The sequence below is a fragment of the Chionomys nivalis genome, chromosome 2 (assembly GCF_950005125.1).
Source record: "Chionomys nivalis chromosome 2, mChiNiv1.1, whole genome shotgun sequence".
NCBI lineage: Eukaryota > Metazoa > Chordata > Mammalia > Rodentia > Cricetidae > Chionomys > Chionomys nivalis.
The window spans coordinates 70,115,183-70,130,335 of NC_080087.1; the positions used below are offsets into that span (position 1 = coordinate 70,115,183).

A 15,153-nucleotide genomic window follows, 5' to 3' on the forward strand; every position below is an offset into this window, starting at 1 on the left:
TCTGAACGTTCAGAGCCATGGTTTGGTTTTCGAGACAGGGTTTCTCTATAGCTTTGGAGCCTGTACTGGAACCCGCTCTATAGAGGCTAGCCTCAAACTCCCAGAGATCTGCCTGCCTCTGCCTCCCAAGTGCTGGGATTAAGGGTGTGCGCCCCCACACCTGGTTTCGTTTTCCATGTCTGTCTCTCACTCTCACAGGGTCTCCATCATCTGTCTGCCTCACTGTGAGTGTATCTGTGTTTCTATTGTTCTTTTCTTGGCACTTTAAAAAAATAATTTAAAAATTTTATACATATGGATAGTTTGTTTGCATGAACAGAAGCCAGAAGAGGGATAGGATCCCTTGGAACTAGAATTGCTGATAATTTTGAGTTGTTATGTAGGTGTTGGAAATCAAACCTGAGCTCTCTGGGAAAACAGCGAGTGCTCATCATCCCAGAGTCACTTCTGGGCCCACTGGCACATCTTTCTTTGGATTTAGCATGTTCTGTGCCCCTGCAGAGGAGACTACCCCATGTTTGAAACCCATATTCGAAGCTTGTCTGTGACCACACCCCCATATGGTTTGGAGGGACACCAACCCTTATTGCCCCTATCTTTTCTCATGTCTAAACTCCAGGGTAGCAGGCACACACAATCACTTCCAGTTCAGAGAGGTTTATTCCTCAGGGACATCGTCGGCGCGAAGGGTGGGAGCCTGTGGATTCAGCCCTCAAACTTTTTCTTGCGGCCCTCCATTCCACTTAGCGCATCGATGTTCTTGCGCCAGTCTCCCACCTCCCGGTTTTCCTGGAGGTGAAAGGTCAGAGGTTAGGAACTCTTCCTGGTATCTATCCCCTAAATACCCTCTATCTCCCCTCTAGCATGCTAGACCACTCTACGCTGAACTGAATACCTGTCCAAGAATCTGGTTCTAGACAATCTGACCAACTTCTATAAATCTCCGTTCTCCTCCATGCCCCTCTAGTCACCCCCATGTACTTCCTGTCTCCCCTACACACCTCCAGTCTCCCCCTCCCCCTGCACCTCCACTCTCTCTGTCTGGATTTTACCGTGGTTGTGGCCCCTCAGACCCTCTCAAGCATCTGCCTTCCTCACCCTCACCCACACTCACCTTCTCAATGTCCTCCTTCTTCACCTGCTTTAGGTGGGCCCTCAGGTCCAAGGACTCCTTGGCCCGGGTCCCCAGCAGAGCCTGCATCATGGCATCTGCAGAGATCCTTACTCTTCGCAGGGTGGGCCGTTTAAACTTGCCACGCAGGTCATAGATCTTCTGGGTCAGATCTGCGATCTGGGGGCGACCACATGGGGCCCACGTGGAGATCCCCTTACCTCTGCTTCCTTCCCTAGTCTTCCAACCTACGTTTCCCCTTTATCCCTATCTTGCCATCAGTATCTAAGCTCCTGCCTTTCTTCCAGCTCTGGTTCCAGGTTAAAGCCTCCAACTGTGCTGGGCGGTGCCACCTCCTTTGATCCCAGCACTAGGGAGGCAGAAGCAGGCTAATCTCTCTGACTTCAAGGCCAGCCTGATCTACAGAGTGAGTTCCAGGACACACTCCAAAGCTACAGAGAAACCCTGTCTCAAAAAACAAAACAAAACCAGAGAGAAAGAAAGAAAGAAAGAAAGAAAGAAAGAAAGAAAGAAAGAAAGGAAGGAAGGAAGGAAGGAAGGAAGGAAGGAAGGAAGGAAGGAAGGAAGGAGAGAGAGAGAGAGAGAGAGAGAGAGAGAGAGAGAGAGAGAAAGAAAGAAAGAAAGAAAGAAAGAAAGAAAGAAAGAAAGAAAGAAAGAAAGAGAAAATGCCTCCAACTGCATGCATGCTCTTTCGGATGTTCCCGGCCCCATCAAAGCTTCTAACAGCCCAGCCCAGCAATGTGCAGATCTTGACTCCCTGACAGGGTCTCAATTAATTTATTGTTCAATAGTCCAGTCGCAGTGCCTTGTGCTGTCCCTCTGCTGAAACAACTTCCTTTCCCACGGTGTAGGCACACCGCTAACTGCTCTCTGCTCCGAGTTCTCTCAAGCCCAGACAGCCATAGCCTGAAGCCTGAAGCCACAGACCTGGGGATGGCAGTCTACTGTGAGGGTGCCCAGACTTCCCCAGATTCCCACCTCGGTGATGTTCTTGGTGACTTTTGCTTCCACATCGTATCTCTCCTCATCCACTTTGTCCACCCGAGCATGGAGCTGCCGGCATAAGTCCTGATGAAAAAAGTGCATGTGCGTTGAGAGAGAGGCTGGAGAGTGGGTTCCCTGGTCTGAGGGAGGAGGCCTTGGCTCTGGATCCCAGGGTCTGAGGGAGGAGGCCTGGGCTCTGGATCCCTGGGTCTGAGGGAAGAGGATTGAGCGCTAGGTTCCTGAGTTTGAGAGAGAAGTGCTGAGATCTGTACTCCTGGGCCTGAGGAAGGGGGAGCTGGAAGGAAACGACATTGGAGTGAACTCCAGGGAACTTCAAGTAATATGGCTAGGAACCAAGAATCCTGAGACTTGGAAGGGAACGGCTGGAGAAATACATTGGGTTTTGCATGTTGTAGCGCTGTCTGTATTGCTTGGCATAAGGTCCCTAGGGAAACCATGATTGTGCTCCTGATACCCAAGGGTTGCCAGACTGGAAACATGGAACCTCCGGCCCTAGGTTCGGCAGGAATCCCTGCTTTCTGAGCTGGTACCTGAAGCTCTTCAAAGCCCAGCCCATCCAACTCCAAAGGCTGGCACCGAGTGCTCAGAACGCGCCCTTTCTCTCCACGTCGCTCCTCTGCCTCGCGCTCTATCTCCTGCTTCGCAATCTGCAGCATCAGAGTCTGCAGAACGGTTGAAGAAGACAACAGTGTTCCCAAAAGCATAGCAACAAAAAATTTCCCTCCATCTTCCAGAGAGACAGAACATCCATGTTGGTATCTTTTACTCAAAAACTGTCTCGTTTCTGCGCACACATATGTGCGGGGGGGGGGGGGTACACGTAATGACACACTCCCAAATGAAACCACACCCAGAAAAGCTCCGCCCATCAAGGCCCTGCCCCTCCGAGCAAGTCATCACCTTCAGCTGAAGTTTCCTCGAGGCGGAGATCTTAGACTTTTTCTGCCAGGATGACATGGAGAAAGGTCAGAGAGAGGTCCCAAAGCTGCGAGGCCCCACCTCTCACAGGTACATTTGGGCCCATTCTTCAACTAGAGTTCACCGGAAGCTTGGGCTCTGACTAGAGCTACACACTGCCCATCTATCCACCGCTCCCCACCCCCATCGCCTATGCCTTGCTGTGGGCAGCGAAGTCCCGCCCCCCAGGCAGCTGTCACCAAGCCCAACCTGCACCTTTCAAAAATTCTGCCCCACCAATAAGGCTCCATCCATCACCAGAGTCCTGCCACCCCTGTCAAAGCCTTGGTGCCGCCCCTCCCTGGTCCCTGAGGAGTCTGCATCCAGAAGCCCCGCCCAGCGGTGACCCCACCCATTAGGACCCCGGCCCACCTTGGCGTGTGGCTCCGTGGCATAGGCTCGGTAGTTGGCAGAGGAGCGGCGTCGGATAGGAGCTGGTGCCGGATGAGGGTCCCCAGCCTGGAGGTGGAGCAGACTACAATCACTGCCTAAACCCTCCCACCCTATCCTTCCCGGGACCCTCACCTACAGCTGCAGGTTCCTCCGCCCACCGCGCCCCAGTCCCTTGCAGCGCCCACTCTGGGCCCAGGGCTCCCTGCTCCACTTCTTAGTTCACAGCGCTCACCGCATCGCTCCTGAAGGGAGAGAAACCGTGAAGAGGCAATCAATGACGGGGCTCCCACTGACCAAGAGGTCGGGGGTACTAACTTTCACTCCCTCGGACCCTGGGGGTCTGATTCTCAAATGCTTACTTATTTCCACCCAGAAACCTAACCACCCTTGCATTCTACCATCTCAGACCAAGCGCCCTGGAATGGCCTGATTACTCCTCTCCCCTTTCCTTGGGGATCCAGTCCAAGGTTACCAAGATTCACTTACTCGTCTGCCATGCTGATCCCTCAAGAGAGAGAAAGGGATCAGAGCTTCCTGGAGGGTCCTGGAGGGGTGTCCCCAGTGACCTTGGAGGTCTCTAGAGGTTGGGTCCCCTCTGGGCTGCTCGAGCCTCACTGAGGACACTGAGATAAGGGGCGAGGACAAAGACTAAATATACTGCGGTCTCCTCCCCTGCCCAGGACAAGAGATAACAGGGTGTGAGGGGAGGAGTGTGCAAAGCCCCAGTTGGATGACCAAGGTGCCCGAGGTCCACACCCCCTCCATCTGACTCTGGTGACCCAGCTCTCTCCTCCCTCAGATTCTGGAAAATCTGGAAGCCAGCCCCCTCTTCTCTCAGAGTCCAGACTTCAACTTCCCCTGTTCACACCCAGAAATCCAGGCCCGTCCTTCCTCCTTCACACCTAGGGGTCCAAGCCCTGGCCCCTCCCTAAACTGCAGTCTTTCAGAGGCCGAGGATTTCTTGTGTCTCCTCTATTTGGGGGTCAGTTTCAGTGACCATAGCTTGTTTAGTTTGAATGCTCATGTGTCTGACCCCAGGTTGTGAAACACGACCAAGTTCATTTGTAAACCCACAAATAGGACTTCTGCTGGGCCCTCCTCCCCTTCCCCCCCCTCCCGGCACTGGACACCGATCGAGGACAGACACACAGAGGTGACCCTGGGCTCTTTATTTGAACCACATGGGCGGGGGGTGTCCTCATCCTTCCCAACAGTAGCATGTCAGGAGAGAAAGGCCCAAGGCAAAGGAGAGGACCTGGAACCCAGGGTGGTGCACCCAGCCAGGGATCAGCCTCAGGATAACTCAGAGAACAATCTAGGGCCACCACCACCCTAATCATAGAGCTGAGTGGTTCGGGAAAGGAATTTAAAATTCTCGTTCTATCACTGGGGTTGAGAAAGAACATAGAGTAAAACAGCAGTCCAGCCAGTGATGGCTGAGGGCTGCTTATATGAGCCGGTGTCAGTCCTGGGCCTGCTTCAGTGGTTAAAGGGGGACCGCTTTAGTTCCTGGGTTTTGGAGGTGTATTCAAGGTGGATATAGCCATGGCTGGGTTTATCACTTCCGGAGGAGGGGCCAGGTCAGCCTGGGTCAAGCTGATTGCTTCTAGAGGAGTGGCCAGGTAAACCTGGGGTGGGCCCATCTCTTCTAGAGGAGGGGCATGATCAGCCTAGGGTGGGCTCATCGCTTCTAGAGAAGGGGCCTGATCAGCTTGGGGTGAGCTCATCACTTCTAAAGGAGAAGTGTGGTCAGCCTGGGGTGGGCTCATTGCTTCTAGAGGAGGGACAAGGTCAGCCTGGGGTGGGCTCATCGCTTCTAGAGGAGAAGCCTGGTCAGCCTGGGGTGGGCTCATCGCTTCTAGAGGAGGGACAAGGTCAGCCTGGAGTGCGTTTATCGCTTCTAGAGGAGGGGCCGGGACTTTACAGGGCACCAATGCAGATTCCACAGCTGAGTCTGCACTACCCATAGTAGAGTTCCCTAACTTGTAAAAGCGCAAAAAGGTCTCCGAGGGGGTGGCCCCTGTATGAGGGGCGAACCCAGCCGCCCGCGCTATCTCCCCAACACGGTCAGAAAACGCCTTCAACTCCTTGGGCCGCAGGTCCACCAAGTACCTGGTTCAGGAAACCACATGTGAGAAGACTGGGCTTTGGGCCCGGCTGGGACCTTCCCACCCTGCTCCTCTCTGGCTCACCGAGCTAATTCCACAACCAAGTTCCCTCCAGGGGCCACGCAAGCACCAAGCTCAGGGCTGAGAAGATGGACCATCCTGCGAAGAGAAAAGGCCCCAAGCTCAGGGCTTGAGAAGATGGGCCAGCCTGCGGATGCTAGGAGCTGTGACATACGGATAAGGACGAAGGCCCTGAGCACGTGGAGACTGTAAAACTGATCCCTGGATCCCGAGAAAGAAGAAACCGGGCTTGATGCTAGGTCTCTATGAGCACACCTGTGTCCTGCTTACCCGCAGGACACATAGAGCAGTTGGAACCGGCCCTTGTAGCAGGTCTTATGGTGGAGAGTCTGCGAAGAATCGAGGGACAGAAAGTGCATAGTAAAGGGTTCTCGAGTAGGCACTGCAAGAAAAGGGAAGAAAAACATCAGTTCTGGGGCTGGAGAGACAACTTACCCTGCTAAGAGAGTGTGCTACTCTTTGTACCTAGCACCAAAACTCATGTTGGACTGTTTATAACCACCTCTAACTTCTTTGTAGGGATATGCACCCTCTTGTGGTCTCTGACAGCACCTACACATGCGTGTGCATATACACACAAACAAAATCTAAATCTTAATGGAGGTAGTCAAAAAGACACACGAGTGGGCAGACAAACAAATACTGGAGTTCCTTGTTCTCTACTTTTTCTTTTTGTTTTGTGACAGGTTCTCATCTTGTTGCTGATGATGTCTGGATTTGTTACCAAGACCTGAATGCTGGGATGACATGCATGACAGCGCCTCGCTTTCTTGGTTTTTTCTTTAGAATTATTTTTTGGTGATGGTGTGTTCCACAGTGTGCGTGTGAAAGGTCAGGTGACAACATTATGGAGTCTGCTCTCTCCTTCCACCTTTACTCGCATCCCAGAGATCGAAATTAGGTTGCAATACCCTGATGGTAAGCACTGCTCCCTGCTGAGCTATTCTGTTCACCTTCCTTGTCCTTCTAGAACCCCCCTCCCCTTTTATATCCTTTCTCTGAGCTGGATTCCCACAAATCTGGGGAGGTGGAACCATGAGGCAGAGATCCATTTTGAATAGAGGAACAGGCTCTTAGGAAGGGATGAGCTAAGGGATGGAATAGTAAGAGCAAAAGGCAGGATTCGTGTGGTGAGGATGTGGGGAATCTAGACAGTTTCCAGTTAGACCTCTACAGAGGACTGAGAATTCTCCTACTGGTGGTGTCAGGATTTAGGAAAGGGGGAATAAGAGAGAAAAAGAGAACAGACATCAACGAGAGGCCAACTGCCCAGATATTCCAAATTAGCTCCATCCAAAATTGGGGAAAAAACAGCCCATCTGAAGTTTGCAGCTGTTGGCTTCCTACCATCCGGCTCTGGCGACTCCAGGTACCCCTGGATGGCTCTCGGGCCCCTCCAGGCGGACACTTCTCTGAACAGCTCTGTAACATTATGCTGCGTGATCTCGCTTGCAGTCTGCCCAGGAGAAAAGGCGAGGGGCCCGATGTTAGCTTAGGAACCTTATGGGGTGGCCTAGATTGACTGGGGAGGGGCTTACAGGTGACAGCTAGAATTTCTTGTCGCTTTCCCAGGGCTGAGTTTAGGACATAGTAAGAGAAACTGGATCGTAGCGCTCCCAAGTGGGGTCCAAGAGGTTGGGGACTGAACCTGTTACTTGGAGACACTGGACCGAAATGAGGGATGGAGCTCAAAAAGGCATTTGGCGGAAGGGGCAGGACTTGGAAGGCAGAGGTCAGGAACCTGCCTACTGGGCTGAACCCCAGCCCCATCGGCCACACACCTTGACCGGTTGTCCGTTACTCGTCCGTAAGAGGCTCTGGTCGTCTGCCTCGATGCCAAAAGCTACAAAGGGGCCAGTGGCGATATCCCCCCAGTACCCGCGCGCTGCCACGCGTTCCCCACACTGGTAAAAAACGGGAAAATGAGATCGCAGGTGAGGTCCAAACAGGGGACCTTGACTCATAGGTTGACCTAAAAGACTCAGAGCAAGCCTGGGGGTAGACACGCACGTGGCTCAGGAGGCGACCCGACGCCAGGGTCCTGTTGGGCACGTGGTAGGCACTTGAGTCCCTAAGTTCAAACGCAACACCTGTGTCTCGCCAGCGTCGGAATTCCTGGATGTGGATGACTTGGGCCTTGATAATGGAAAAGGACTTACTTGATGATCAGTCTGGTATAGGAACCCCAGCTCTATACCTATAGGAATCACTCTCCCTCAGACCCCAGTCTTCCTTCCTCAGACCTGGGGTCAAAGTCCCAGCCCTCTTGCTTCACTCAGGACTCAGATGCCGGCCACCTGCTCCCAGGCTCCCTTACCCCTCGATCATGCAGCTTCATGCGCAGGTCCCAGTCTGCAACACCACGCCGGGCATCGTAGCGGGAACCCAGGTAATGACGCAGCCTCGAGTCCCAAAGGCGACTCATGGGAAACACCTCGGGTCCCTTCTCCCCACCTGACCAGAAGCGGAACACGGCCTCCAGGGCATCCCGCTCGCGGAACTGCACAGCCACGGACCCATGGAGATAGCCAGAGAAACAGGGAAGGTTTCTCTCCAGTCCATTAAGTGGGAATGAGGAAATAGGGAGAGGGAGAGGGAGAGGGGGAGGGGGAGGGGGAGAGAGAGAGAGAGAGAGAGAGAGAGAGAGAGAGAGAGAGAGAGAGAGAGAGAGAGAGAGAGACTCAGCGAGAAAAGGCTCCCCTGACCCTAGTAGGAGTCAGAGGTGGGGTTGGGACCTCCACTCCCCGGCCTGCTCCCTCAGTTCCTCTGAACCACTCATCTCCGTTCTTCCCACAGGCCATGCTTCTTCCATCCCAGAGGTGGGCAGCTGTGGCACCTTTAGCGGCCGGAGGCTGAGCCAGGGTAGTTGCTCCTCCAGGCGATCAGGTTCAGGGACCAGATGAGACAGGCGGCTAGCCTGGTCGCGCACGAAGGCAGCTACCGAGGGTCGCAGCAGTGCGTTCCCCCACAGCTCCAGGAAGGTCTCACTCCGCTCTGGAGGGAGGTGGGAAAGAGGAGGCAGGATGGAAGATGTGGCAAACTTCACCAGTCAGGAGCTGCAACCACCACCCAGCACCGCAGACCGAAGCTGGGACTTCACGGAGGCAAGGCAAGCTGGCCTATAGCCTCAAGCCTCTTTTGAAATTTTGGGTTGTTTTTTGTTTTTGAGACAGGGTTTCTCTCCGTAGCCCTGGCTGTCCTGGAACTCACTCTGTAGAGCAGGCTGGCCTGTAACTTACAGAGATCCACCTGCCTCTGTCTCTCAAGTGCTGGGATTAAAGGCGGGCGCCACCATCACCCAGCTAGATGACAACTCCCAGGAGTCAGTTCTCTCAGTTCTCTCATCCTAACCATGTGAGTCCCAGAAATCAAACTCAGGTCATCAAATTTGATAGCACCTTTACTAACTGAGCCACTTCCACAGCCTCTGTTTGTTTTTCGAAATGGCATTTTATGCACCCCGCAGAACCTAGAACTCTATGTAGCCAAGGACAACCTGAACTTCTGAACCTCCTAGCCTCCTCCCTAGTGCTGTGACAACCTGTGCCACCATACCAAAGTTTTACCTATTTAGTTGTTTTTTTTTTTTTTTTTTTTTTTTTTTTTTGATGTGAATGCTCTGTATGTACACCTGCATGCCAGAAGAGGGCATCAAATCCTATTATAGATAGATGTGAGCCACCACGTGGTTGCTGGGAATTGAACTCAGAGCCTCTGGTTCTTCTCTCTAGACCCCTTATTTTGTGTTTTTGAGACAGGGTTTCACTATATTCCCTGGCTGGCCTGGAACTCACTCTGTAAGTCAGGTTGGCCTTGAACTTACAGAGATCTGCCCGCCTCTGCGCCATGCCCATCCCATCTCCAGCATCTTTGAAGGGGGAGGAAAGAGTCTTGAATTTGGATGCTAGGGTCTCGGCAACTGACCTTGAAGTCCCATCTTCTCGGGATCCTCTAGGGCTAGGCTGAAGATCAGCATGTGTCGTGCCACCGCTTCTAGATTATTCTCCAGCACATAAAACTTGAGGGATGACAGACAAGACAGTTCTACAGGTCTAGGAGCCCATAAGACTAGCCTCCTGCACCAACCCTCCACTCCTATGGTGGAACACAACCAGGGGCTGTGCACAAGCCAAGGCAGTGTTCCCCCACTGAGCTACATTTCCCAGCTCTCTTTTTCTGTTTTCCTTTCTATTATGAGGCAAGGTCTCACTCGGTCATCCTTGAACCCTGGCCTTCCACTCTCTGCAGCTCAGGATGGCTTTGAACTTGAGATGCTTCTCCTGCCTCAGCCTCCTGAGCAGCTGTGATGACAGGCTTGAAATACTAGGTCCAGGGGCTGGAGAGATGGCTCAGCAGTTAAGAGCACCAGCTCCTCTTCCAGAGATCCTGAGTGCAGTTCTCACCCACATGGTGGCTCACAACCATCTATAATAGAATCTGAAACCCTTTTCTGGCATGTGGGTATACATCAGAGCACACACATATAAATAAATAAAATTCTTAGAAAAGAAATACTAAGGGGGCTGGAGAGATGGCTCAGAGGTTAAGAGCACTGACTGCTCTTCCAGAAGTCCTGAGTTCAACTCCCAGAAACCACATGGTGGCTCACACAGCCATCTATAATGAGATCTAGTGCCCACTTCTGGCCTGCAGGTAGACATGGATAGGAATGCTATATGTAAAATAAATAATTTTTTTTTAAAAAAAGAAAGAAATACTAAGTCCAGCTTGGCAGTTTCTTCTTCAGTCATAAGTCTAGATTCCAAACCATTCCTCGCACCACAATTGGATGCCTGGTCCTGGGCTCTCCCTCTTTCTGAAGCCCAGGAGCCCCAAACCCCTGGCCCTTACTTCCCCAGCACATGCATGGGTCTGAGGCCTCCCGCTTCCACCTCCCCAGATCCACAGCCTAGTCTCAAGCACTTTTCCTCTAGGACCCGGAAATTTTCATTCCAATCCTCCTTCTTGCAAGGGCTCAGGAATCTGGGCTCTCCGTTCATCCTGCCCCATCCACAACCCCAGAATCCCAGCTCACATTGAACCTCCTGAGAGGCCAGAGAGCCGCCCTGGATAGCGTCCGCAGCACGTGTCGCCCATCCACAGAGCCTAACAGCAGGGCATCCAACTCCGGGATCTCGTGCTCTGTCGCTGCCTGTGACTCTGGGTCCACGGGAGGACCTGGCAAGACAATAGCGGGCAGGGGCTGGCTTCCTAATCTTCATTTCCTGCAACTGCCTTTAGAAGCTACGAATCCAGCAAGCTTGGTACCAGCCTGGGTTCCAAAGGCAGTTGTACCTCTGCATTATGGTATTCGATATCATCAAAGAAGATTGTGGGGGTGCTCCTCTCCCAAAACCATTTAATTTAGAGAACATACACGCACACACGTGCACACACACACTCACAAGCATCCCCTGCCATGAACACAACTGCTATGAGGGGTGCACACACGGGGATTGGAAAGGCACTTCTGTCTAAGACCGCATGTGGTCCTGAGGTAGAAAGACTCACTTTCAGCCTGTAGGTCCAGCGCTGGGGACAGACCCCACCAGGACACAGAGCCGAAGCCGGCGCCGGAGCCAGCAGGTGTGGTCATCGCCCTGCGGGACAGGGATCCTGGAAACTCATTTGTCCACCCCATCCCTTTCTCACTGCCCCTCGCTTCTTGCTCCTTCGCCTCCAGGTTGATCCCCTCACCTTTATCCTTCCAAATATCCGGAGGTAGATCCTCTTTTGCAGAGTGCTGTGTTGAGCTCCAGAAAGCCTGCACAAACTGTCTTCTAGAGGCTCCGCCCTCTATGAACAGTAAGCCAATGGGAGCAGGTGATCTTGCATCATTATTATCAATTAACCAATGAACGTGAAAAGGCGCTTCTCACTACGAACTTTTGACCAATAGAAGCGCCGAGGGACGGCTAGGCGTGGTCCGGAACGGGACGCCGGACGCGGTTGTCATGACGATACCCCAGCCAGAGAAGAGCGGAATCTGGATCAGTTCAAATTTCTAGGAAGGGAAGGGCTTAACTCGCTGCTTCTATTTACATTAGAACTGAACGAAATCTTTTTTTTCTTTTTTCTTTTTTTTTTTTCATGAGACAGGGTCCCTCTGTATTCGAGTTACTCCAAACTTGCAGCAATCCTCCTGTCTCACTCACCTGAGTTCTGGGTTTTAAAGTCGTGAGCTATCATCACCCCTGGCTTTGAATGGAATCTCTATAAATCCAAACTATAACGCGGAGCCCAGACTGGTGCCTTCAGATTTGTTTTCCTTTTTCTTTCACACCTGGGCTCTGACTGAATACAGGCCTCAACGGGTGGAAAGCAGGTCCCTGATCAGTAAATTTTCAGGCTGCTAATCACAGTCATTACTCAATATTAAATCCTTAGCTGGTGCTGTGGCAAAGACTGGTAATACCAGCATGGTTCAGTAGTTAAGGGCACTTGCTGCTCTCCTAGAGGACTGGAGAATTCAGTTCTCAGCACCCACATCAGGGGGATCACAACTGTCTTCACTTCCAGCTCCCAGAGATCGGACGCCTTCTTCTGGCTTCTTTGGGAACCCATAAACACCTTCTCTCTCTCTCTCTCTCTCTCTCTCTCTCTCTCTCTCTCTCTCTCTCTCTCTCTCTCTCTCTCTCTCTCTCACACACACACACACACACACACAAATAAACAATAACAACTTAAAACATAAACAAAACTCCCTCCTGGGGCAATACCTAACGTTGGTCTTTCAGACCCTAGCAATGAACAGAATTTACTAGAATGAAGAAAAATAACAATAAAGGAAACAATGCTATAGAAATAATAACTTCAGGGCTGGCATCAGTTTGATAGCGCTCTTGATAAGCAGGTTTGAAGTACTGTGTTCCATCCCCAGCACCACATAAAACCAGGTATGACCGCACATGACTATAATTCAATCCGTGGCAGAGGTGGGTGGAGGGGGCGGTCATGGAATGGAAGCAGGGTTAAAAGTTCAAGCTTGATTATATATGGAGGGGTTGGAGAGATGGCTCAGTCGTCAAGACAGCCAGTGCTGCTGGGCTCAGAGGACCTGGGTGTAGATGCCAACAAGGTAGCTAGCTGGCTTACAACCATCTGTATGCAACGTCAATTCCAGGGAATCTGATGTCCTCTTCTGCCCTCTTCTGGCCACTGAGGGCATACAGTCAGATGGTGCACAGATAAAGATACAAGCAAAACACTCATGTACATAAAATAAAAAGAAATCTATCTTTAAAAAGCAGTATTTGTTATACTACTAAAATACATAACTTGAAATATATAATTCCAGGTTCATGATGAAATAAAAATTAGTAATATCATTCCTTCATGTGTGTTTTGTATTGTATGCATGCATGGTGTGGATGCTTGTGCCCACAAAAATGTAGAAACCAGAGGAGCGTGTCTGGTGTCTGCCTTATCACTGTCTGCCTGATTTCCTTGAGCTGTCTCTCACTAGACTGGAAGTTCATCGTTTCTGCTAGGCTGCTCCCTGAAGCTGTGTCTCTCCGCTCCCCAGTGGTAGTATTACCGGTGCTCTCAGCCTTGCCTGCCTTTTATATGGGGGCCCGGGATTGAATTCAGCAAGTACTCAAATAGCACACTTCATTTCTTTTTGTGGTGGGATAATATTCCCTTCTATTTCTTCCTTATAGTTATGCATGTCACCCCTTCTTACCATGTCATTTGAATGTCACCCCAGAAAAGATCTCCCTGAACTCCCTAAATTTCTCAACATTCACTGGACTTTATTATCTAAAAAATATTAGATTTCTTCTTTTTTTTAAATTTTTTTTTTGAGGGATGGCTTCTTTATCATGTACCTCTGGATGTTCTGCAGACCAGGCTGGCCTCAAACTCACAGAGATCCACCTGCCTCTGCCTCCCGAGTGCTATGACTAAAGTGCTATGACTATGTGTATCCTGCCTTTGATACATGTACGTTTTAGCTACACGTATGTGTACCACATGTGTGTCCGGTGCCTGTGGAGGTCAGAAGAAGCCATCAGATCTCCTGGAACTCCAATTATGGATAGCATGATTCAATATATGGATGTTAGGAACCAAACCCAGGACCCCTGCAAGAACATCAAGAGCTCTTAACCTCTGAACCATCTCTCCAGACCGTGGATTTAATTCTTAATATTGGTGGTTATTTGTAATAGTTTTATTCTTATTGGTTTGCTTTCTTGCTGAGATGGAAAACTGAGACCCCAAGATCTTAACCTAAATCTTAACAGATTTAGAGACTAGAGAGTTAGCCCAGCAGTTAAGAGCACGTTGCCCTTCCCAGCATCCACACGGTGACTCACAGAGGCCTACTAACTCTAGTCACACAGATCTAATGCCCTCTTCTGACCTCAGTAGGCATCAGGCACATACACGGTGCACAAAGAAGCAGGCAAAACATTCATGTGCACAAAATAGTAAAATAAATAAATCTTTAAAAATAAAAAAAAAACACATAACAGGTTCAAGTACCAGAACTTAAAGTCAAACTTCTTGGTTATCTGACCCATAGCAAACTGCAGAAATTTTCTTCACTTGCCAATAAGAATAAATATTGTATTTATCATGAATTTTCTGTAGAGCAATATTGGCAGTAAGTGGTGGTAGTAGTTCATTGTAGATAATACTGTCTTCTTTTTAAATTTTATTTATTTATATTTTTAAGAATGAGTGCTCTATCTACACATATGCCTGCACGCCAGAAGAGGGCATCAGATCCTATTACAGATGGTTGTGAGCTGTCATGTGGTTACTAGGAATTGAACTCAGGACTCCTGGGAGAGAAGCTAGTGCTCTCACACTGAGCCATCTGTCCAGCCCCAGTAATAATTATCGCTTCTTACGAGCAGTGCACACAGTCGCACAGGAAAAACCACTGCTAGGATTTTGTGGACATTTTCTAGTTTTCTGTCTTCTTTTTTTTCTTTCTTCCTTTCTTTTTGTTTGTTTTTGCTTGTTTTTGTTGCCTGTCTTGGAACTCACTCTGTAGACCAGGCTGGCCTCAAACTCACAGAGATCCACCTGCCTTTGCCTCCCGAGTGCCGGGATTAAAGACGTGTGTCACCACCACCTGGTGATTTTGTGGAGACTTTCTAAATCTCATGGACACAATAATCCATGTAACTGATTATTGCTCATTGGTTGCCAGGAAGCTCAGAGGTCAAATGTATACTCTTTTCCTAGTATCTGGGGATACTTCATGTCCCCATTTCCTACTTAACCCGCTGTTCAGAGGGCTGAATTCTCAAACAGCAGAGACCTGTCCATCACACCAAATCCTGCCTGGGGAGAGATAAAGTTGGCTAAGTAATCATCCTCCCAGAAATAGGATGGGAAGCAACATGTGTTGAAAGAGGGAGGGGAAGGGTGCCATCGGCTCTTCCTCAAGTAACTACCTTATCACAGGTAAGGTCAGGCCTCTGAGGGTGGTGTGGCCGTAGATTCTCCAGAGATTTCAGTGTA

At 50.5% G+C, this 15,153-nt stretch overlaps 2 protein-coding genes across 2 annotated transcripts; both read right to left on the reverse strand.

The window, feature by feature from the left end:
• Positions 1 to 649: 649 nt before the first annotated feature.
• Positions 650 to 3,094, reverse strand: Tnni3 (troponin I3, cardiac type). Its single transcript, XM_057762475.1, has 5 exons — positions 3,038 to 3,094; positions 2,668 to 2,799; positions 2,111 to 2,200; positions 1,115 to 1,291; positions 650 to 789 (listed from the first exon to the last, which is right to left on the reverse strand). The coding sequence occupies exons 1-5, from the start codon at positions 3,092 to 3,094 to the stop codon at positions 706 to 708; spliced, it is 540 nt and encodes a 179-aa protein (XP_057618458.1). The 3' UTR covers positions 650 to 705.
• Positions 3,095 to 4,989: 1,895 nt separating this feature from the next.
• On the reverse strand, positions 4,990 to 11,393 carry Dnaaf3 (dynein axonemal assembly factor 3). Its single transcript, XM_057760431.1, has 13 exons — positions 11,374 to 11,393; positions 11,188 to 11,276; positions 10,712 to 10,854; positions 9,601 to 9,694; positions 8,513 to 8,670; positions 7,994 to 8,176; positions 7,687 to 7,812; positions 7,458 to 7,580; positions 7,024 to 7,132; positions 5,947 to 6,058; positions 5,680 to 5,754; positions 5,242 to 5,599; positions 4,990 to 5,157 (listed from the first exon to the last, which is right to left on the reverse strand). The coding sequence occupies exons 2-13, from the start codon at positions 11,270 to 11,272 to the stop codon at positions 4,990 to 4,992; spliced, it is 1,734 nt and encodes a 577-aa protein (XP_057616414.1). The 5' UTR covers positions 11,273 to 11,276; positions 11,374 to 11,393.
• Positions 11,394 to 15,153: the final 3,760 nt, after the last annotated feature.

Coding starts and splice junctions, on each gene's coding strand:
- Dnaaf3 (XM_057760431.1), bottom strand. CDS start 11,272: ATGACCACACCTGCTGGCTCCGGCGCCGGCTTCGGCTCTGTGTCCTGG. Junction 9,695..10,711: donor GGCCTCTCAGGAGGTTCAAT/GTGAGCTGGGAT, acceptor TCATCCCTCAAG/TTTTATGTGCTGGAGAATAA. Junction 5,600..5,679: donor TTGGTTGTGGAATTAGCTCG/GTGAGCCAGAGA, acceptor TTCCTGAACCAG/GTACTTGGTGGACCTGCGGC.
- Tnni3 (XM_057762475.1), bottom strand. CDS start 3,094: ATGTCATCCTGGCAGAAAAAGTCTAAGATCTCCGCCTCGAGGAAACTT. Junction 1,292..2,110: donor TCACCAAGAACATCACCGAG/GTGGGAATCTGG, acceptor GGTCGCCCCCAG/ATCGCAGATCTGACCCAGAA. Junction 790..1,114: donor AGAAGGAGGACATTGAGAAG/GTGAGTGTGGGT, acceptor TTTCACCTCCAG/GAAAACCGGGAGGTGGGAGA.